This window comes from Panulirus ornatus, chromosome 14, assembly GCF_036320965.1.
Source record: "Panulirus ornatus isolate Po-2019 chromosome 14, ASM3632096v1, whole genome shotgun sequence".
NCBI lineage: Eukaryota > Metazoa > Arthropoda > Malacostraca > Decapoda > Palinuridae > Panulirus > Panulirus ornatus.
In genome coordinates, this window is record NC_092237.1 from 46,825,321 (window position 1) to 46,849,323 (window position 24,003).

Genomic DNA, 24,003 nt, shown 5'->3' on the forward strand with positions numbered 1-24,003 from the left:
AAGCACTCCTGCAGCTTCAAGGTTGTACTACAATCAGTAGCAGAGAAAGGATGGACTCCTTTTAATTAGAAGTTCTTCAAGATTGTACTCCTTTTCATCTACTGACCATGAAACAACCTTGCTGTGGTTGACTTCTCACTCACAGTGTAACCACATGCAGGTGAAGTCTGGTAACATCTTAGGATTTGTATGAATGCTTTGATTGACATAGAGTACATCCAATCCCCAATCAACATTTGGGATGCATTTCTGGAAGTCATATCTTAATGAATGTAATGGATAGTAAATCACATTTTACGAAAGGATTCAATGAGATAATGGAGGTTACATTCCTGGGGGAGATTTCTCAACCTAACTTGCACAAAGAAAGATTAATGAAATGCATGGTAGCTCCAAAAACAGACGAAGAAAATGCCTTGTCCATACCACTTCTAACTGTCAAATGGAACCTTGGCCACTATCCACAACCAAGCAACCTTAGCCACTATCCACAACCAGGCCCCACAGACCTTTGCGTGATTTCCTCCAGCTGCTTCATAAGCTGTGGTTCAGTCCACAGAAAGCATGTCAATCCCTGTGTATCACATTGCTCCAATCCACTTTATCACTTACATGTTCAGGCCCAATGCACTCAACGTTTTATTCACTACATCCTTCCATCTGCAGTTTGGTATCCACCTTCTCCTCGTCCCCTCCACTTATGACTCATACACCCTCTCCGTCAACCTAACCTCATTGATTCTCTCCCTCTCTGTTAACCTCTCCTCACCGATTCTCTCACTCTCTGTCAACCTCTCCTCACCAATTCTCTCTATATTCAAACTATTTCAGCATACCTTATTCATCTTTCAACTAATAACCAGTCTTTGACATCAAACTGCTGATAAACTTCTTAGCTGCCCCCAACTCATTCGCCTTTCTTCATCATTCCTCTCATGGCCAGGAGCAAAGGCACTAATTATTACTCATCTCTTGTGAACCATTTCATTTTTACCAACACAAGTCTGGAGCTCACTTCCTTAAGCTCTTTCACACATTTCCTCTACCTCTCCCTTAGCTCTTGCCCTTCCACTAACCCCTAACTTTCAAAACACTAAGTCTTAATCTTTCTCCTGTGAATGATTTCAGTATCATATTATCTTCCACGAGTTTCTCTTGGAATATGGGTAACATGTAACACAGATCCTCATAAGTATGCTCATAAATTAGGTAAATCTTGCACAAGTACTGGTTTATCTCCAAATCTAACTCTTCCCCTTCAATATTTAGTCTACACTTCCCAGTTATACGTCACTCTTGTTTCCACTACTACAATAAAGCACTGAACTGAATTCAAAATAGTCCTCTTTACCCTTCTCAACATCATAATCATTTTCTAATCCTTCTTTCTATGTTTTCTGCTTGGCACATTTCACCTCCTATTGGTGGTACTTTTCTCCCTCTTGATGGTTCTGCTCTCCCTCTTGGCACCGTTCTCCTTTCTCTTGGTGAAAGCACTCTCTTGTATGTGTTGTTTGGAGAAGGTTACTAGGGAATGCCTATCCTTTCTTCCTTGGTCCAGTCTTGTTGCCGAGACTGCTGACACTTATGGGTGAATGGCATACCTGTTAGCAGTTGTAGCACCTATTGTCCCTGGCCAAAAAGCTGTCTGGATGATAATCTTCCCTACATCTCCAACAGGGTGTGCCTTGTGGCAATGCATGTAAGGATGATGGCCGTTTCATGTCTGACATATCCTTCTGTGTTGCTGCTGTTGTCACTGCTAAATCATAGATTTTCTTGCACAGCAGAATGTTACCAGTCTTGGGCTCCAATGCCAGCAGTTTTGTGTATATCTACAATCAACAGGTTGCACAACATCTGATCTTGCAGGTCTGTCATTAAAGAGCTGAAACTGCAGTGCTCTGTTGGTTCTTTCAAGGCAGTCATGTACTGAGCAACACTCTCTCTTGGTGGCCTGATCCTTTCATGGAATCTTAATTTTGCTACTGTGTCTGACAGATTAGATTCATGATGTTTAGATAACACTTCACAGAGTTCCTCAAAAGTCAATTCTCAAAGATGTTTACACTTGCAAAAAGTTCTCAGTAAATTGTATAACTTAGGCACTGCCACTGCAATCTGGATTCAATGTTTGGATCAAATTCATTTATGTGACCATTTAGAGACACTGTTACTGTTTGCAGTAAACCATCTGTAGAAATCGCTAAACAATGCCAATCTGTGATCCTCTTGGAAACCCTTTTTACCACTTTTCCAAAACTCCCATAGGATGTCCACACTATTGTCACATGCAGTTTTATCCTCACTGCCACATTATATTATATTCTTTTCTTTCTTTCAAACTATTCGCCATTTCCCGCATTAGCGAGGTAGCGTTAAGAACAGAGGACTGGGCCTTTGAGGGAATACCCTCACCTGGCCCAATTCTCTGTTCCTTCTTTTGGAAAATTGAAAAAAAAAAAAAAAAAAAAAAAAACGAGAGGGGAGGATTTCCAGCCCCCCGCTCCCTCCCCTTTTAGTCGCCTTCTACGACACGCAGGGAATACGTGGGAAGTATTCTTCATCCCCTATCCCCAGGGGATATATATTCAGTGTAGTATATTAGTCCAGGCAGTTCCAATCAAAAAAATATTCTAAAAATAACTGCACTACTCTGTGAAAACATCTGGTAGCTAAAGCAGTAGGTTATATATCTATGTATTGTACCGGGGTTGACGTGCTGTCAGTGGATTGAATCAAGGCATGTGAAGCGTCTGGGGTAAACCATGGAAAGCTGTGTAGGTATGTATATTTGCGTGTGTGGACGTATGTATATACATGTGTATGGGGGGGGGGGGTTTGGGCCATTTCTTTCGTCTGTTTCCTTGCGCTACCTCGCAAACGCGGGAGACAGCGACAAAGTATAAAAAAAAAAAAAAAAAAATTGTAAACAGAACCCAGTTGGGCCATAAAGTAAAACATTCATTCCCTATAAAGTTATGACAGATAGTGGAAAGTCAATTTTAGTCAGCACACTGGAAGTACAGTTTTATCAAAGAACTCCAAAGGATTCATATTTCCCTGCAACAGGAATCAAGGCAGTCTTGGGCTGCAGAAGCCTCTGGAAAGTGATCCTAAGAATCTTCCTTAAAACTGGTCTTCGGGTAATTACATATAAAATAATAGCTATTGTGCATCAGTCTTGACAGATAGAGAGTGGATGCAAGCAGATGTGGAATTTCTTCATCTGTTCCTGGCACTACTTCATCAATTATGAAAGGAAATGTAAGAAGGAAATTAGATGAATTTCATTACAATTTAAAGAAAAAGAATACAGTACTAGACAGTTTACATGGAAATTTAAAATTATGAACATGCTGAATGGGTATTCTTTTCTATTAATAAGTAAATAAAAGTATTCAAATGATGTTCTGTCATGAACTTTATAATGAATGCAAAGTGAAATAAGGCGACTGTTTTCCCCACAACCACTGTTAAAGTAAGTTTAGTTCTGTATCCCAACAGAAACACATCTTGTGTCTATCCAAAGTGTTCTGCCATTTGCAGATCAATTTGGCAAGCCAAAGTTATCCAATTCAGCACGATATATATTTTTGTACACATATTTGTTAAGGCTCTGTGCTAAAATGGTTTGGACATACGGAGAGAATGAGTGAGGAGAGGTTGACAAAGAGGATAAATGTGTTAGAAGTGGTAGGGACAAGGAGTAAGGAAAGACCAAACTAAAGATGGAAGGATGGAGTAAAAAAAAATTTAGAGTGCTCAGGGCCTGAACTGCATATGCAGGAGGGTGAAAGGTGTGCTCAGTGAAATGAAACAATGTAGTATACAACGAATGAACTGCTGTCAATGGACTGGACCAAGGAATATGAACTGGCCAGGGGAAACCATGGAAAGGTCTGTGGGGCCTAATTGTGGATAGGGGGCTGTGGTTTCAGTGCACTGCACATGGCATTAATAGAATGGATTGGAGAAAATACAGCCTTTCTTTGTCTGCTACTGGCACTAGATCCCAAATGCAGGAACTGGTAATGTATGAAAGAAAATTACTATGGTATATTACATCTTTAAATGGTTTAGCCACATAGTTCTCACTTATAAGGCATATCAAGAATGCTGAATGTACAGTTAGTGCCCCTTAAATGGCAAACATGAGCAGAGTGAATGTTTCCAAACAATTTTTCAGTGCTTGTGGGATGATGAATCTTATATTACTTAGCCTATTTCCTATTTCACTTAGATAAATGATTCTCCAGCTGTCAAGTCACTAAGTCATTTATTATCATAGACTGGGTTACTATCTAGGTGCACTCACGTGAATGTCGGCGGCATCAATTTGAGAAAGACCTCTCGCCCTGGGGTTGAAAAACAGTTGGATTTGTGATCATCCAGGAGAAGCATCCATGTCCCATTTTTAATGACACCATACTGACCTCCAATTTGTTGACACTAAATTAAAAGATAACAGAAGAGTAATCATAACTTAAAGGATTCATCAATGGAGATCATTTTCTATCTTTTTGCAAGACTGAAAAAAAGGCACTTGCACTGTCTAATGTCCTGCCATGAGTTACATCTAAAGAAAAGAAAAAAATGTTCAATTTGTAAAAAAAGTATGCTAAGATATTTGTGTTTGCCTTATACATGTAAGTTACATATCTGAACTTCCACAACTAAAAACACATGCAAAATTAATTTCACCCTATTGATATGCAAATCTATACAACCGTATATCACAAAATCTAATGAGATTGCCACATCCATAAGTATAGTTCTTGAGTTATCATGCCAAGAAAAATGTGTCTACAGATAGAGAAAGCAATACACACAGGGAGACCATGTAATGTCTTGCATTCACTTTTAAAGTCGCAGGACATGAAAATTCTTAAGCAAGAAAAACTAGTGACAGTTACTTTATATGCAGAGTAATGATTTCATGTTCTGAATGAAAGATGACCCTTATGAAAACTTGACATCAAAAGTATGAACTACAGCATATATCAAAAATTACTTACAGTTGGAACTTTCATCAGCAATACAAATTAGTGTCCATTGCCGTATGAATTTTCTTTGAAGTAAGAACTATCAAAGTAAAAAATATAAGAGAATAATATATTTCATTATCAATATGACTTATCATCAAGAATTATCACTTAGAGATATACCTTTCATTTACTTGAATTATTGCTGACAATAAGAACCACTGTTGAATGTGTTTGATGATAGAGTGGCAGATATAGGGTGTTTTGGTCGAGGTGGTGTGCAAAGTGAGAGGGTTAGGGAAAATGATTTGGTAAACAGAGAAGAGGTAGTAAAAGCTTTGCGGATGATGAAAGCCGGCAAGGCAGCAGGTTTGGATGGTATTGCAGTGGAATTCATAAAAAAAGGGGGTGACTGTATTGTTGACTGGTTGGTAAGGTTATTTAATGTATGTATGACTCATGGTGAGGTGCCTGAGGATTGGCGGAATGCGTGCATAGTGCCATTGTACAAAGGCAAAGGGGATAAGAGTGAGTGCTCAAATTACAGAGGTATAAGTTTGTTGAGTATTCCTGGTAAATTATATGGGAGGGTATTGATTGAGAGGGTGAAGGCATGTACAGAGCATCAGATTGGGGAAGAGCAGTGTGGTTTCAGAAGTGGTAGAGGATGTGTGGATCAGGTGTTTGCTTTGAAGAATGTATGTGAGAAATACTTAGAAAAGCAAATGGATTTGTATGTAGCATTTATGGATCTGGAGAAGGCATATGATAGAGTTGATAGAGATGCTCTGTGGAAGGTATTAAGAATATATGGTGTGGGAGGCAAGTTGTTAGAAGCAGTGAAAAGTTTTTATCGAGGATGTAAGGCATGTGTACGTGTAGGAAGAGAGGAAAGTGATTGGTTCTCAGTGAATGTAGGTTTGCGGCAGGGGTGTGTGATGTCTCCATGGTTGTTTAATTTGTTTATGGATGGGGTTGTTAGGGAGGTAAATGCAAGAGTCTTGGAAAGAGGGGCAAGTATGAAGTCTGTTGGGGATGAGAGAGCTTGGGAAGTGAGTCAGTTGTTGTTCGCTGATGATACAGCGCTGGTGGCGGATTCATGTAAGAAACTGAAGAAGCTGGTGACGGAGTTTGGTAAAGTGTGTGGAAGAAGAAAGTTAAGAGTAAATGTGAATAAGAGCAAGGTTATTAGGTACAGTAGGGTTGAGGGTCAAGTCAATTGGGAGGTGAGTTTGAATGGAGAAAAACTGGAGGAAGTGAAGTGTTTTAGATATCTGGGAGTGGATCTGTCAGCGGATGGAACCATGGAAGCGGAAGTGGATCATAGGGTGGGGGAGGGGGCAAAAATTTTGGGAGCCTTGAAAAATGTGTGGAAGTCGAGAACATTATCCCGGAAAGCAAAAATGGGTATGTTTGAAGGAATAGTGGTTCCAACAATGTTGTATGGTTGCGAGGCGTGGGCTATGGATAGAGTTGTGCGCAGGAGGATGGATGTGCTGGAAATGAGATGTTTGAGGACAATGTGTGGTGTGAGGTGGTTTGATCGAGTAAGTAACGTAAGGGTAAGAGAGATGTGTGGAAATAAAAAGAGCGTGGTTGAGAGAGCAGAAGAGGGTGTTTTGAAGTGGTTTGGGCACATGGAGAGAATGAGTGAGGAAAGATTGACCAAGAGGATATATGTGTCGGAGGTGGAGGGAACGAGGAGAAGAGGGAGACCAAATTGGAGGTGGAGAGATGGAGTGAAAAGGATTTTGTGTGATCGGGGCCTGAACATGCAGGAGGGTGAAAGGAGGGCAAGGAATAGAGTGAATTGGAGCGATGTGGTATACAGGGGTTGACGTGCTGTCAGTGGATTGAATCAAGGCATGTGAAGCGTCCGGGGTAAACCATGGAAAGCTGTGTAGGTATGTATATTTGCGTGTGTGGACGTATGTATGTACATGTGTATGGGGGGGGTTGGGCCATTTCTTTTGTCTGTTTCCTTGCGCTACCTCGCAAACGCGGGAGACAGCGACGAGGTATAAAAAAAAAAAAAAAAAATGATTCATGGTGAGGTGCCTGAGGATTGGCGGAATGCGTGCATAGTGCCATTGTATAAAGGCAAAGGGGATAAGAGTGAGTGCTCAAATTACAGAGGTTATAAGTTTGTTGAGTATTCCTGGGAAATTATATGGGAGGGTATTGATTGAGAGGGTGAAGGCATGTACAGAGCATCAGATTGGGGAAGAGCAGTGTGGTTTCAGAAGTGGTAGAGAATGTGTGGATCAGGTGTTTGCTTTGAAGAATGTATGTGAGAAATACTTAGAAAAGCAATTGGATTTGTATGTAGCATTTATCGATCTGGAGAAGGCATATGATAGAGTTGATAGAGAAGCTCTGTGGAAGGTATTAAGAATATATGGTGTGGGAGGCAAGTTGTTAGAATCAGTGAAATGTTTTTATGGAGGATGTAAGGCATGTGTACGTGTAGGAAGAGAGGAAAGTGATTGGTTCTCAGTGAATGTAGGTTTGCGGCAGGGGTGTGTGATGTCTCCATGGTTGTTTAATTTGTTTATGGATGGGGTTGTTAGGGAGGTGAATGCACGAGTTTTGGAAAGAGGGGCAAGTATGTAGTCTGTTGGGGATGAGAGAGCTTGGGAAGTGAGTCAGTTGTTGTTCGCAATTGATACAGCGCTGGTGGCTGATTCATGTGAGAAACTGCAGAAGCTGGTGACTGAGTTTGGTAAAGTGTGTGAAAGAAGAAAGTTAAGAGTAAATGTGAATAAGAGCAAGGTTATTAGGTACAGTAGGGTTGAGGGTCAAGTCAATTGGGAGGTAAGTTTGAATGGAGAAAAACTGGCAGAAGTAAAGTGTTTTAGATATCTGGGAGTGGATCTGGCAGCGGATGGAACCATGGAAGCGGAAGTGAATCATAGGGTGGGGGAGGGGGCGAAAATATATATATTTTTTTTTTCCCCTATTTCATACTTGTCTGCCTTTTCTTATGTTGCAAGATAGCATCAGGAACAGGTGAAGAAAGGCCACATTTGCATATAACCAGTCAGTAGCTGTCATGTACAGTGCACTGAGGCCACAGCCTTCAACCCATATCCTGGCTCCCTAGACCTTACCATTATTTACCTCTGCCACTTCACATTCCCTGATTCAGTCCAGTGACAGCATGTTACCTCCTGTATACCACATCATTCCAGTTCAATCTAACCTGTGCATGCCTTGGATTCTCCTGCATGTTCAGGCTAGGAGCATTCAAAATATTTTTCACTTCACCCTTCTCTCTCCAATTTGGACCTTCCCCCGTCTCCTTTTCCCCCCACTTCTGTCACAAATATCCTCTTTGTCAACCTCTCTTCACTCTTATCCTCCATATATCAAAACCATTTCAGTATATCCTCTTCAGCTCTCTTAGTGATGCTCTTCTTATAACCACACCTATCCCATCCCTTCTTATTACTTGCCTGATCAAAATTCACTCCACTTACTTTCCATAAACATTACATTTCCAACACATCCACCTACCATACACCCTCATCTATAGTCTGTTTCTCATACCCATACAACATTGTTGGGGCTGCTATACATTCAAATGCTCATTTTCTTCCTCCCAGATAGTGACCTCTCTTTTCATACATTCCTCAGTGCTCCCAGCACTTTTCCCCCTCCCTCTTACCCTATGACTCCCTTCTGCTTCTATAGTTCCATTTGCTGCTGTCTCCACTCCTTAGTATCTAAAACACTTAATGTATTCCAAGTTTTCTCCATTCAGATTAATCTGTCCCTCTTCCCTGCTAATCATAATAATCATGCTTTTATTTCCATATACTATCAACTTCCTCATTTCACACCTTATCAAAAACTCAGTCACCAGCTTCTGTAGTTTCTTACTCAAATCTGCCACAAGTGTGATTAACAGCAAAGAACAGCTGACTTGCCTCCCAGGTCCCCTCTTCCCTCATCATGGGGGAATCAGAAACATTCTTCCTTGAAAACTCTCCTGCTATCAACTGTCTTCAGTTATCCCTTTTCATCTAGTGTGATGATGTGGCCCTCTCTCTTTACCCATGCATATATTTCATCCACTTCTCTCATGTGTCCCAGCCATTAACAACTTAAACCTGTGGCATACAACTGGCTGCTACCCATAGAATATGTGTGGAAATCAGCCATACAAGGATTGACAGATGTGATGCCTCCTTCATCCCTTGTGCAGTGAAGCTGTGAAATTCTACCTCTCCTCTTGTTTTTCCCTCTTCCTACAGCCTTTCTACCTCTAAGAGTTAGGTATCCAGAGTTCTAAAGAGCTTTGATTAACCTCTTCACTCTTTTTCATAATTTTACTTCTCCTTTCATCTGATATGGTTTTCTTTTAATGATCAGTTTTTATTTTTCCAAGGTCATTGTGAACCCACCCAGAATATAACAACTAATTTAGGATTAAATGTCCATCATAACCAGAAAACTTGGGTAACTGGTGGAAATTAGGGTTATTGAATATAGCAAACACAGCAAAACAACTCTGACTTAATAACACTTTCAAAATATTCAGTGACTTGGGAGAACTGCTAACTTTGTAGATATGTTTTGACAGCCATGGAAAAACAAATGTGGCTTAAGGAATCCAAGAAAAGTGTTTGACAGTCCTCAATGGGGTCACAAGCTCAGGAAAGAGAATCCCTGCTGTAGATGATAGTTCTTATTATTATTATTATTATTATTATTATCATTATTATTATTATTATTTTGCTTTGTCGCTGTCTCCCACGTTTGCGAGGTAGCGCAAGGAAACAGACGAAAGAAATGGCCCAACCCACCCCCAATACACATGTATAGACATACACGTCCCCACACGCAAATATACATACCCATACATCTCAATGTTATCCCTGGGGATAGGGGAGCAAGAATAATTCCCACGTATTCCCTGCGTGTCGTAGAAGGCGACTAAAAGGGGAGGGAGCGGGGGGCTGGAAGTCCTCCCCTCTCGTTTTTTTTTTAATTTTCCAAAAGAAGGAACAGAGAATTGGGCCAGGTGAGGGTAGTCCCTCAAAGGCTCAGTCCTCTGTTCTTAACGCTACCTCGCTAATGCAGGAAATAGCGAATAGTTTGAAAAAAAAAAAAAAAAAAAATCTCAATGTACACATATATATACACACACAGACACATGCATATATACACATGCACACAATTCACACTGTCTGCCTTTATTCATTCCCATCGCCACCTCCCCACACATGGAATAACATCCCCCTCATGTGTGCGAGGTAGCGCTAGGGAAAGACAACAAAGGCCCCATTCGTTCACAATCAGTCTCTAGCTGTCATGCAATAATGCCCGAAACCACAGCTCCCTTTCCACATCCAGGCCCCACACAACTTTCCATGGTTTACCCCAGACGCTTCACATGCCCTGATTCAATTCATTGACAGCATATCGACGCCAGTATACCACATCGATCCAATTCACTCTATTCCTTGCCCGCCTTTCACCCTCCTGCATGTTCAGGCCCCGATCACTCAAAATCTTTTTCACTCCATCTTTCCACCTCCAATTTGGTCTCCCACTTCTTCTCGTTCCCTCCACCTCCGACACATATATCCTCTTGGTCAATCTTTCCTCACTCATTCTCTCCATGTGCCCAAACCATTTCAAAACACCCTCTTCTGCTCTCTCAACCACACTCTTCTTATTTCCACACATCTCTCTTACCCTTACATTACTTACTCGATCAAACCACCTCACACCACGTATTCTCCTCAAACATCTCATTTCCAGCACATCCACCCTCCTGCGCACTACTCTATCCATAGCCCACGCCTCGCAACCATACAACATTGTTGGAACCACAATTCCTTCAAACATAGCCATTTCTGCACTGAAACCACAGCTCCCTTTCCACATCCAGGCTCCACAGAACTTTCCATGGTTTACCCCAGACGCTTCATTATGCCCTGGTTCAATCCACTGACAGCATGTCGACCCCAGTATACCATATCGTTCCAATTCAATCTATTCCTTGCACGCCTTTCACCCTCCTGCATGTTCAGGCCCCGATCACTCAAAATCTTTTTCACTCCATCTTTCCACCTCCAATTTGGTCTCCCACTTCTCTTCGTTCCCTCCACCTCTGACACATTTATCCTCTTGGGCAGTCTTTCCTCTCTCATTCTCTCTATGTGACCAAACCATTTCAAAACACCCTCTTCTGCTCTCTCAACCACACTCTTTTTATTTCCACACATCTCTCTTACCCTTACGTTACTTACTCGATCAAACCACCTCACACCACATATTGTCCTCAAACATCTCATTTCCAGCACATCCACCCTTCTGTGCACAACTCTATCCATAGCCCATGCCTCGCAGCCATACAACATTGTTGGAACCACTATTCCTTCAAACATACCCATTTTTGCTTTCTGAGATAATGTTCTCGACTTCCAAACATTCTTCAAGGCTCCCAAAATTTTCGCCCCCTCCCCCACCCTATGATTCACTTCCGCTTCCATGGTTCCATCCGCTGCCAAATCCACTCCCAGATATCTAAAATACTTTACTTCCTCCAGTTTTTCTCCATTCAAACTTACCTCCCAATTGACTTGACCCTCAACCCTACTGTACCTAATAACCTTGCTCTTATTCACATTTACTCTGAACTTTCTTCTTTATCACACTTTCCCAAACTCAGTCACCAGCTTCTTCAGTTTCTCACATGAATCAGCCACCAGCGCTATATCATCAGCGAACAACAACTGACTCATATATATTTTTTTTTTCTTCCTTTGTCGCTGTCTCCTGCATTTACGAGGTAGCGCAAGGAAACAGACGAAAGAAATGGCCCAACCCCCCCCCCCATACACATGTATATACATACGTCCACACACGCAAATATACATACCTACACAGCTTTTCATGGTTTACCCCCGACGCTTCACATGTCCTGATTCAACCCACTGACAGCACGTCAACCCCAGTATACCACATCGATCCAATTCACTCTATTCCTTGCCCTCCTTTCACCCTCCTGCATGTTCAGGCCCCGATCACTCAAAATCTTTTTCACTCCATCTTTCCACCTCCAATTTGGTCTCCCACTTCTCCTCGTTCCTTCCACCTCCGACACATATATCCTCTTGGCCAATCTTTCCTCACTTATTCTCTCCATGTGCCCAAACCATTTCAAAACACCCTCTTCTGCTCTCTCAACCACGCTCTTTTTATTTCCACACATCTCTCTTACCCTTACGTTACTTACTCGATCAAACCACCTCACACAACACATTGTCCTCAAACATCTCATTTCCAGCACATCCATCCTCCTGCACACAACTCTATCCACAGCCCATGCCTCGCAACCATACAACATTGTTGGAACCACTATTCCTTCAAACATACCCATTTTTGCTTACTGAGATAATGTTCTCGACTTCCACACATTCTTCAAGGCTCCCAGAATTTTCGCCCCCTCCCCCACCCTATGATCCACTTCCGCTTCCATGGTTCCATCCACTGCCAGATCCACTCCCAGATATCTAAAACACTTTACTTCCTCCAGTTTTTCTCCATTCAAACTTACCTCCCAATTGACTTGACCCTCAACCCTACTGTACCTAATAACCTTGCTCTTATTCACATTTACTCTTAACTTTCTTCTTTCACACACATTACCAAACTCAGTCACCAGCTTCTGCAGTTTCTCACATGAATCAGCCACCAGTGCTGTATCATCAGCGAACAACAACTGACTCACTTCCCAAGCTCTCTCATCCCCAACAGACTTCATACTTGTCCCTCTTTCCAAAACTCTTGCATTCACCTCCCTAACAACCCCATCCATAAACAAATTAAACAACCATGGAGACATCACACACCCTTGCCGCAAACCTACATTCACTGAGAACCAATCACTTTCCTCTCTTCCTACACGTACACATGCCTTACATCCTCCATAAAAACTTTTCACTGCTTCTAACAACTTTCCTCCCACACCATATATTCTTAATACCTTCCACAGAGCATCTCTATCAACTCTATCATATGCCTTCTCCAGATCCATAAATGCTACATACAAATCCATTTGCTTTTCTAAGTATTTCTCACATACATTCTTCAAAGCAAACACCTGATCCACACATCCTCTACCACTTCTGAAACCACACTGCTCTTCCCCAATCTGATGCTCTGTACATGCCTTCACCCTCTCAATCAATACCCTCCCATATAATTTACCTGGAATACTCAACAAACTTATATCTCTGTAATTTGAGCACTCACTCTTATCCCCTTTGCCTTTGTACAATGGCACTATACACGCATTCCGCCAATCCTCAGGCACCTCTCCATGAGTCATACATACATTAAATAACCTTACCAACCAGTCAACAATACAGTCACCCCCTTTTTTAATAAATTCCACTGCAATACCATCCAAACCTGCTGCCTTGCCGGCTTTCATCTTCCGCAAAGCTTTTACTACCTCTTCTCTGTTTACCAAATCATTTTCTCTAACCCTCTCACTTTGCACACCACCTCGACCAAAACACCCTATATCTGCCACTCTATCATCAAACACATTCAACAAACCTTCAAAATACTCACTCCATCTCCTTCTCACATCACCACTACTTGTTATCACCTCCCCATTTGCGCCCTTCACTGAAGTTCCCATTTGCAACCTTGTCTTACGCACTTTATTTACCTCCTTCCTGAACATCTTTTTATTCTCCCTAAAATTTAATGATACTCTCTCACCCCAACTCTCATTTGCCCTTTTTTTCACCTCTTGCACCTTTCTCTTGACCTCCTGTCTCTTTCTTTTATACATCTCCCACTCAATTGCATTTTTTCCCTGCAAAAATCGTCCAAATATATGTGTATATATATATATATATATATATATATATATATATATATATATATATATATATATATATATATATATATCCCTGGGGATAGGGGATTAAGAATACTTCCCACGTATTCCCTGCGTGTCGTAGAAGGCGACTAAAAGGGGAGGGAGCGGGGGGCTGGAAATCCTCCCCTCTCGTTTTTTTTTTTGATTTTCCAAAAGAAGGAACAGAAAATTGGGCCAGGTGAGGGTATTCCCTCAAAGGCCCTGTCCTCTGTTCTTAATGCTACCTCGCTAACGCGGGAAATGGCGAATAGTTTAAAAGAAAAGAAAGAAAGATATATATATATATATATATATATATATATATATATATATATATATATATATATATATATATATATATATATTATCCCTGGGGATAGGGGAGACAGAATACTTCCCACGTATTCCCTGCGTGTCGTAGAAGGCGACTAAAAGGGAAGGGAGCGGGAGGCTGGAAATCCTCCCCTCTCGTTTTTTTTTTTTTTCTTAATTTTCCAAAAGAAGGAACAGAGAAGGGGGCCAGGTGAGGATATTCCCTCAAAGGCCCAGTCCTCTGTTCTTAACGCTACCTCGCTATCGCGGGAAATGGCGAATAGTATGAAAAAAAAAATATATATATATATATATATATATATATATATATATATATATATATATATATATATATATATATATATATATATATTTTTTTTTTTTCTTTGATTTGTCGCTGTCTCCCGCGTTTGCGAGGTAGCGCAAGGAATATATATACATATATATATATATATATATATATATATATATATATATACATATTTTTTTTTTTTTTTTTGCCGCTGTCTCCCGCGTTTGCGAGGTAGCGCAAGGAAACAGACAAAAGAAATGGCCCAACCCACCCCCATACACATGTATATACATACGTCCACACACGCAAATATACATACCTACACAGATTTCCATGGTTTACCCCAGACGCTTCACATGCCTTGATTCAATCCACTGACAGCACGTCAACCCCGGTATACCACATCGCTCCAATTCACTCTATTCCTTGCCCTCCTTTCACCCTCCTGCATGTTCAGGCCCCGATCACACAAAATCTTTTTCACTCCATCTTTCCACCTCCAATTTGGTCTCCCTCTTCTCCTCGTTCCCTCCACCTCCGACACATATATCCTCTTGGTCAATCTTTCCTCACTCATTCTCTCCATGTGACCAAACCATTTCAAAACACCCTCCTCTGCTCTCTCAACCATGCTCTTTTTATTTCCACACATCTCTCTTACCCTTACGTTACTTACTCGATCAAACCACCTCACACCACACATTGTCCTCAAACATCTCATTTCCAGCACATCCACCCTCCTGCGCACAACTCTATCCATAGTCCACGCCTCGCAACCATACAACATTGTTGGAACCACTATTCCTTCAAACATACCCATTTTTGCTTTCCGAGATAATGTTCTCGACTTCCACACATTCTTCAAGGCTCCCAGAATTTTCGCCCCCTCCCCCACCCTATGATCCACTTCCGCTTCCATGTTTCCATCCGCTGCCAGATCCACTCCCAGATATCTAAAACACTTCACTTCCTCCAGTTTTTCTCCATTCAAACTCACCTCCCAATTGACTTGACCCTCAACCCTACTGTACCTAATAACCTTGCTCTTATTCACATTTACTCTTAACTTTCTTCTTTCACACACTTTACCAAACTCAGTCACCAGCTTCTGCAGTTTCTCACATGAATAAGCCACCAGCGCTGTATCATCAGCGAACAACAACTGACTCACTTCCCAAGCTCTCTCATCCCCAACAGACTTCGTACTTGTCCCTCTTTCCAAAACTCTTGCATTCACCTCCCTAACAACCCCATCCATAAACAAATTAAATATATATATATATATATATATATATATATATATATCTATTTATTTGTATTGATTGTATATTTGCGTGTGTGGACGCGTATGCATACACACGTGTATGGGGGTGGGCCGGGCCACTTCCTTCGTCTGCCTCCCCGCACCACCCCGCAAACGCGGGAGACAGCGACAAAGCAAAATGAAATAAATATAAATATAAATTGTATTTATTTATTTCGCTTTGTTGCCGTCTATATATATATATATATATATATATATATATATATATATATATATATATATATATATATATATAGATAGTTTCAGGTGAGATCAGTTCCCCTGGCCTGACGTGGGCCTACCAGGTAACAAGGGCCTCACAAGGACGACTGCTCTGGCATCAGGGGGTCGACGGCAGGTTTCCATATGAGACTAAATTATGTCGGGAATGGCTGCTCTCAACCATGGTCACAGCTTAAGCGTCGCGTCATGAGAAGAACCATCATAATGGAGTTGCACGGACTGTGATCCTTGCTGTGGTTACAAGAATGTTCTTCCGCCCACCAGTGATGCTACTACGTTTGTGAATCAAGAACCATTGCAACACAAACCTCGCCAGGTGGTAGAGTGTCCCGCAGTGTATCGAGACAGACTTCCCCAGAACTTTTTTAAGGGGGAAGTAAATGTTTATAGTTGTGTTACTGGAGTGATAGTTTTCATACATGGTGCTTTGACAAGAAAATAGTGAAATTGGAAAAAATGTAGCTTAGACATTGAAGCTTACTGATACAGTGGTTAAATTGATGAGAACTGCTATTGACGTTTGTGTAAATAAATTATACATTTCCCTTTTCCATAGCCAGAGGTTGAACCATTATGTGACATTCATTTTTTCATTTCATTTAAAGCTAGAAGTTTCAGTTTTCTAAACTGTTTCTTACATTTTTCAGAAATCCTCCCCTCCTTGTATTTTTTTTAACTTTCTAAAAATGGGAAACAGAAGAAGGAGTCATGCGGGGAGTGCTCATCCTCCTCGAAGGCTCAGATTGGGGTGCCTAAATGTGTGTGGATGTAACCAAGATGTGAAAAAAGGAGAGATAGGTAGTATGTTTGAGGAAAGGAACCTGGATGTTTTGGCTCTGAGTGAAACGAAGCTCAAGGGTAAAGGGGAAGAGTGGTTTGGGAATGTCTTGGGAGTAAAGTCACGGGTTAGTGAGAGGACAAGAGCAAGGGAAGGAGTAGCAGTACTCCTGAAACAGGAGTTGTGGGAGTATGTGATAGAATGTAAGAAAGTAAATTCTCGATTAATATGGGTAAAACTGAAAGTTGATGGAGAGAGATGGGCATGAGAAGAAAGATCATGAGAGGCAAGTGTTTTGGGAGCAGCTGAATGAGTGTGTTAGTGGTTTTGATGTATGAGACCGGGTTATAGTGATGGGTGATTTGAATGCAAAGGTGGGTAATGTGGCAGTTGAGGGAATAATTGGTATACATGGGGTGTTCAGTGTTGTAAATGGAAATGGTGAAGAGCTTGTAGATTTATGTGCTGAAAGAGGACTGATGATTGGGAATACCTGGTTTAAAAAGTGAGATATACATAAGTATACTTATGTAAGTAGGAGAGATGGCCAGAGAGCGTTATTGGATTACGTGTTAATTGACAGGCGCGCGAAAGAGAGACTTTTGGATGTTAATGTGCTGAGAGGTGCAACTGGAGGGATGTCTGATCATTATCTTGTGGAGGCTAAGGTGAAGATTTGTATGGGTTTTCAGAAAAGAAGGGTGAATGTTGGGGTGAAGAGGGTGGTGAGAGTAAGTGAGCTTGGGAAGGAGACTTGTGTGAGGAAGTACCAGGAGAGACTGAGTACAGAATGGAAAAAGGTGAGAACAATGGAAGTAAGGGGAGTGGGGGAGAAATGGGATGTATTTAGGGAATCAGTGATGGATTGCGCAAAAGATGCTTGTGGCATGAAAAGAGTGGGAGGTGGGTTGATTAGAAAGGGTAGTGAGTGGTGGGATGAAGAAGTAAGAGTATTAGTGAAAGAGAAGAGAGAGGCATTTGGACTATTTTTGCAGGGAAAAAATGCAATTGAGTGGGAGACATATAAAAGAAAGAGACAGGAGGTCAAGAGAAAGGTGCAAGATGTGAAAAAAAGGGTAAATGAGAGTTGGGGTGAGAGAGTATCATTAAATTTTAGGGAGAATAAAAAGATGTTCTGGAAGGAGGTAAATAAAGTGCGTAAGACAAGGGAGCAAATGGGAACTTCAGTGAAGGGCGCAAATGGGGAGGTGATAACAAGTAGTGGTGATGTGAGAAGGAGATGGAGTGAGTATTTTGAAGGTTTGTTGAATGTGTTTGATGATAGAGTGGCAGATATAGGGTGTTTTGGTCGAGGTGGTGTGCAAAGTGAGAGGGTTAGAAAAAATGATTTGGTAAACAGAGAAGAGGTAGTAAAAGCTTTGCGGAAGATGAAAGCCGGCAAGGCAGCGGGTTTGGATGGTATTGCAGTGGAATTTATTAAAAAAGGGGGTGACTGTATTGTTGACTGGTTGGTAAGGTTATTTAATGTATGTATGACTCATGGTGAGGTGCCTGAGGATTGGCGGAATGCATGCATAGTGCCATTGTACAAAGGCAAAGGGGATAAGAGTGAGTGCTCAAATTACAGAGGTATAAGTTTGTTGAGTATTCCTGGGAAATTATATGGGAGGGTATTGATTGAGAGGGTGAAGGCATGTACAGAGCATCAGATTGGGGAAGAGCAGTGTGGTTCCAAAAGTGGTAGAGGATGTGTGGATCAGGTGTTTGCTTTGAAGAATGTATGTGAGAAATACTTAGAAAAGCAAATGGATTTGTATGTAGCATTTATGGATCTGGAGAAGACATATGATAGAGTTGATATAGATGCTCTGTGGAAGATATTAAGAATATATGGTGTGGGAGGCAAGTTGTTAGAAGCAGTGAAAAGTTTTTATCGAGGATGTAAGGCATGTGTACGTGTAGGAAGAGAGGAAAGTGATTGGTTCTCAGTAAATGTAGGTTTGCGGCAGGGGTGTGTGATGTCTCCATGGTTGTTTAATTTGTTTATGGATGGGGTTGTTAGGGAGGTGAATGCAAGAGTTTTGGAAAGAGGGGCAAGTATGAAGTCTGTTGGAGATGAGAGAGCTTGGGAAGTGAGTCAGTTGCTGTTCGCTGATGATACAGCGCTGGTGGCTGATTCATGTGAGAAACTGCAGAAGCTGGTTACTGAGTTTGGTAAAGTGTGTGAAAGAAGAAAGTTAAGAGTAAATGTGAATAAGAGCAAGGTTATTAGGTACAGTAGGATTGAGGGTCAAGTCAATTGGGAGGTGAGTTTGAATGGAGAAAAACTGGAGGAAGTGAAGTGTTTTAGATATCTGGGAGTGGATCTGGCAGCGGATGGAACCATGGAAGCGGAAGTGGATCATAGGGTGGGGGAGGGGGCGAAAATTCTGGGAGCCTTGAAGAATGTGTGGAAGTCGAGAACATTATCTCGGAAAGCAAAAATGGGTATGTTTGAAGGAATAGTGGTTCCAACAATGTTGTATGGTTGCGAGGCGTGGGCTATGGATAGAATTGTGCGCAGGAGGATGGGTGTGCTGGAAATGAGATGTTTGAGGACAATGTGTGGTGTGAGGTGGTTTGATCGAGTAAGTAACGTAAGGGTAAGAGAGATGTGTGGAAATAAAAAGAGCGTGGTTGAGAGAGCAGAAGAGGGTGTTTTGAAATGGTTTGGGCACATATACATACCTACACAGCTTTCCATGGTTTACCCCAGACGCTTCACATGCCTTGACTCAATCCACTGACAGCACGTCAACCCCGGTATACCACATCGCTCCAATTCACTCTATTCCTTGCCCTCCTTTCACCCTCCTGCATGTTCAGGCCCCGATCACACAAAATCTTTTTCACTCCATCTTTCCACCTCCAACTTGGTCTCCCTCTTCTCGTTCCCTCCACCTCCGACACATATATCCTCTTGGTCAATCTTTCCTCACTCATTCTCTCCATGTGCCCAAACCATTTCAAAACACCCTCTTCTGCTCTCTCAACCACGCTCTTTTTATTTCCACACATCTCTCTTACCCTTACGTTACTTACTCGATCAAACCACCTCACACCACACATTGTCCTCAAACATCTCATTTCCAGCACACCCATCCTCCTGCGCACAATTCTATCCATAGCCCACGCCTCGCAACCATACAACATTGTTGGAACCACTATTCCTTCAAACATACCCATTTTTGCTTTCCGAGATAATGTTCTCGACTTCCACACATTCTTCAAGGCTCCCAGAATTTTCGCCCCCTCCCCCACCCTATGATCCACTTCCGCTTCCATGGTTCCATCCGCTGACAGATCCACTCCCAGATATCTAAAACACTTCACTTCCTCCAGTTTTTCTCCATTCAAACTCACCTCCCAATTGACTTGACCCTCACCCCTACTGTACCTAATAACCTTGCTCTTATTCACATTTACTCTCAACTTTCTTCTTCCACACACTTTACCAAACTCAGTCACCAGCTTCTGCAGTTTCTCACATGAATCAGCCACCAGCGCTGTATCATCAGCGAACAACAACTGACTCACTTCCCAAGCTCTCTCATCCCCAACAGACTTCATACTTGCCCCTCTTTCCAGGACTCTTGCATTTACCTCCCTTACAACCCCATCCATAAACAAATTAAACAACCATGGAGACATCACACACCCCTGCCGCAAACCTACATTCACTGAGAACCAATCACTTTCCTCTCTTCCTACACGTACACATGCCTTACATCCTCGATAAAAACTTTTCACTGCTTCTAACAACTTGCCTCCCACACCATATATTCTTAATACCTTCCACAGAGCATATATATCAACTCTATCATATGCCTTCTCCAGATCCATAAATGCTACATACAAATCCATTTGCTTTTCTAAGTATTTCTCACATACATTCTTCAAAGCAAACACCTGATCCACACATCCTCTACCACTTCTGAAACCACACTGCTCTTCCCCAATCTGATGCTCTGTACATGCCTTCACCCTCTCAATCAATACCCTCCCATATAATTTACCAGGAATACTCAACAAACTTATACCTCTGTAATTTGAGCACTCACTCTTATCCCCTTTGCCTTTGTACAATGGCACTATGCACGCATTCCGCCAATCCTCAGGCACCTCACCATGAGTCATACATACATTAAATAACCTTACCAACCAGTCAACAATACAGTCACCCCCTTTTTTAATAAATTCCACTGCAATACCATCCAAACCTGCTGCCTTGCCGGCTTCATCTTCCGCAAAGCTTTTACTACCTCTTCTCTATTTACCAAATCATTTCTCTAACCCTCTCACTTTGCACACCACATCGACCAAAACACCCTATATCTGCCACTCTATCATCAAACACATTCAACAAACCTTCAAAATACTCACTCCATCTCCTTCTCACATCACCACTACTTGTTATCACCTCCCCATTTGCGCCCTTCACTGAAGTTCCCATTTGCAACCTTGTCTTACGCACTTTATTTACCTCCTTCCTGAACATCTTTTTATTCTCCCTAAAATTTAATGATACTCTCTCACCCCAACTCTCATTTGCCCTTTTTTTCACCTCTTGCACCTTTCTCTTGACCTCCTGTCTCTTTCTTTTATACATCTCCCACTCAATTGCATTTTTTCCCTGCAAAAATCGTCCAAATATATGTGTATATATATATATATATATATATATATATATATATATATATATATATATATATATATATATATATATCCCTGGGGATAGGGGATTAAGAATACTTCCCACGTATTCCCTGCGTGTCGTAGAAGGCGACTAAAAGGGGAGGGAGCGGGGGGCTGGAAATCCTCCCCTCTCGTTTTTTTTTTTGATTTTCCAAAAGAAGGAACAGAAAATTGGGCCAGGTGAGGGTATTCCCTCAAAGGCCCTGTCCTCTGTTCTTAATGCTACCATCGCTAACGCGGGAAATGGCGAATAGTTTAAAAGAAAAGAAAGAAAGATATATATATATATATATATATATATATATATATATATATATATATATATATATATATATATATATATATATTATCCCTGGGGATAGGGGAGACAGAATACTTCCCACGTATTCCCTGCGTGTCGTAGAAGGCGACTAAAAGGGAAGGGAGCGGGAGGCTGGAAATCCTCCCCTCTCGTTTTTTTTTTTTTTCTTAATTTTCCAAAAGAAGGAACAGAGAAGGGGGCCAGGTGAGGATATTCCCTCAAAGGCCCAGTCCTCTGTTCTTAACGCTACCTCGCTATCGCGGGAAATGGCGAATAGTATGAAAAAAAAAATATATATATATATATATATATATATATATATATATATATATATATATATATATATATATATATATATATATTTTTTTTTTTTTCTTTGATTTGTCGCTGTCTCCCGCGTTTGCGAGGTAGCGCAAGGAATATATATACATATATATATATATATATATATATATATATATATATATATACATATTTTTTTTTTTTTTTGCCGCTGTCTCCCGCGTTTGCGAGGTAGCGCAAGGAAACAGACAAAAGAAATGGCCCAACCCACCCCCATACACATGTATATACATACGTCCACACACGCAAATATACATACCTACACAGATTTCCATGGTTTACCCCAGACGCTTCACATGCCTTGATTCAATCCACTGACAGCACGTCAACCCCGGTATACCACATCGCTCCAATTCACTCTATTCCTTGCCCTCCTTTCACCCTCCTGCATGTTCAGGCCCCGATCACACAAAATCTTTTTCACTCCATCTTTCCACCTCCAATTTGGTCTCCCTCTTCTCCTCGTTCCCTCCACCTCCGACACATATATCCTCTTGGTCAATCTTTCCTCACTCATTCTCTCCATGTGACCAAACCATTTCAAAACACCCTCCTCTGCTCTCTCAACCATGCTCTTTTTATTTCCACACATCTCTCTTACCCTTACGTTACTTACTCGATCAAACCACCTCACACCACACATTGTCCTCAAACATCTCATTTCCAGCACATCCACCCTCCTGCGCACAACTCTATCCATAGTCCACGCCTCGCAACCATACAACATTGTTGGAACCACTATTCCTTCAAACATACCCATTTTTGCTTTCCGAGATAATGTTCTCGACTTCCACACATTCTTCAAGGCTCCCAGAATTTTCGCCCCCTCCCCCACCCTATGATCCACTTCCGCTTCCATGTTTCCATCCGCTGCCAGATCCACTCCCAGATATCTAAAACACTTCACTTCCTCCAGTTTTTCTCCATTCAAACTCACCTCCCAATTGACTTGACCCTCAACCCTACTGTACCTAATAACCTTGCTCTTATTCACATTTACTCTTAACTTTCTTCTTTCACACACTTTACCAAACTCAGTCACCAGCTTCTGCAGTTTCTCACATGAATAAGCCACCAGCGCTGTATCATCAGCGAACAACAACTGACTCACTTCCCAAGCTCTCTCATCCCCAACAGACTTCGTACTTGTCCCTCTTTCCAAAACTCTTGCATTCACCTCCCTAACAACCCCATCCATAAACAAATTAAATATATATATATATATATCTATTTATTTGTATTGATTGTATATTTGCGTGTGTGGACGCGTATGCATACACACGTGTATGGGGGTGGGCCGGGCCACTTCCTTCGTCTGCCTCCCCGCACCACCCCGCAAACGCGGGAGACAGCGACAAAGCAAAATGAAATAAATATAAATATAAATTGTATTTATTTATTTCGCTTTGTTGCCGTCTATATATATATATATATATATATATATATATATATATATATATATATATATATATATATATATAGATAGTTTCAGGTGAGATCAGTTCCCCTGGCCTGACGTGGGCCTACCAGGTAACAAGGGCCTCACAAGGACGACTGCTCTGGCATCAGGGGGTCGACGGCAGGTTTCCATATGAGACTAAATTATGTCGGGAATGGCTGCTCTCAACCATGGTCACAGCTTAAGCGTCGCGTCATGAGAAGAACCATCATAATGGAGTTGCACGGACTGTGATCCTTGCTGTGGTTACAAGAATGTTCTTCCGCCCACCAGTGATGCTACTACGTTTGTGAATCAAGAACTATTGCAACACAAACCTCGCCAGGTGGTAGAGTGTCCCGCAGTGTATCGAGACAGACTTCCCCAGAACTTTTTTAAGGGGGAAGTAAATGTTTATAGTTGTGTT

General features: G+C 41.5%; 1 protein-coding gene across 14 annotated transcripts in view; it reads right to left on the minus strand.

Annotated features, from left to right (window-relative positions):
• LOC139753374 (uncharacterized) overlaps nucleotides 1–24,003 on the minus strand; it is a 113,100-nt gene that overhangs the window by 69,291 nt on the left and 19,806 nt on the right. For all 14 annotated transcript variants that reach the window (XM_071669796.1, XM_071669800.1, XM_071669791.1 and 11 more), the window contains one exon: nucleotides 4,319–4,452. In XM_071669796.1, coding sequence (XP_071525897.1) covers nucleotides 4,319–4,452 — 134 coding nt within the window. The remainder of the gene's footprint in view (nucleotides 1–4,318; nucleotides 4,453–24,003) is intronic.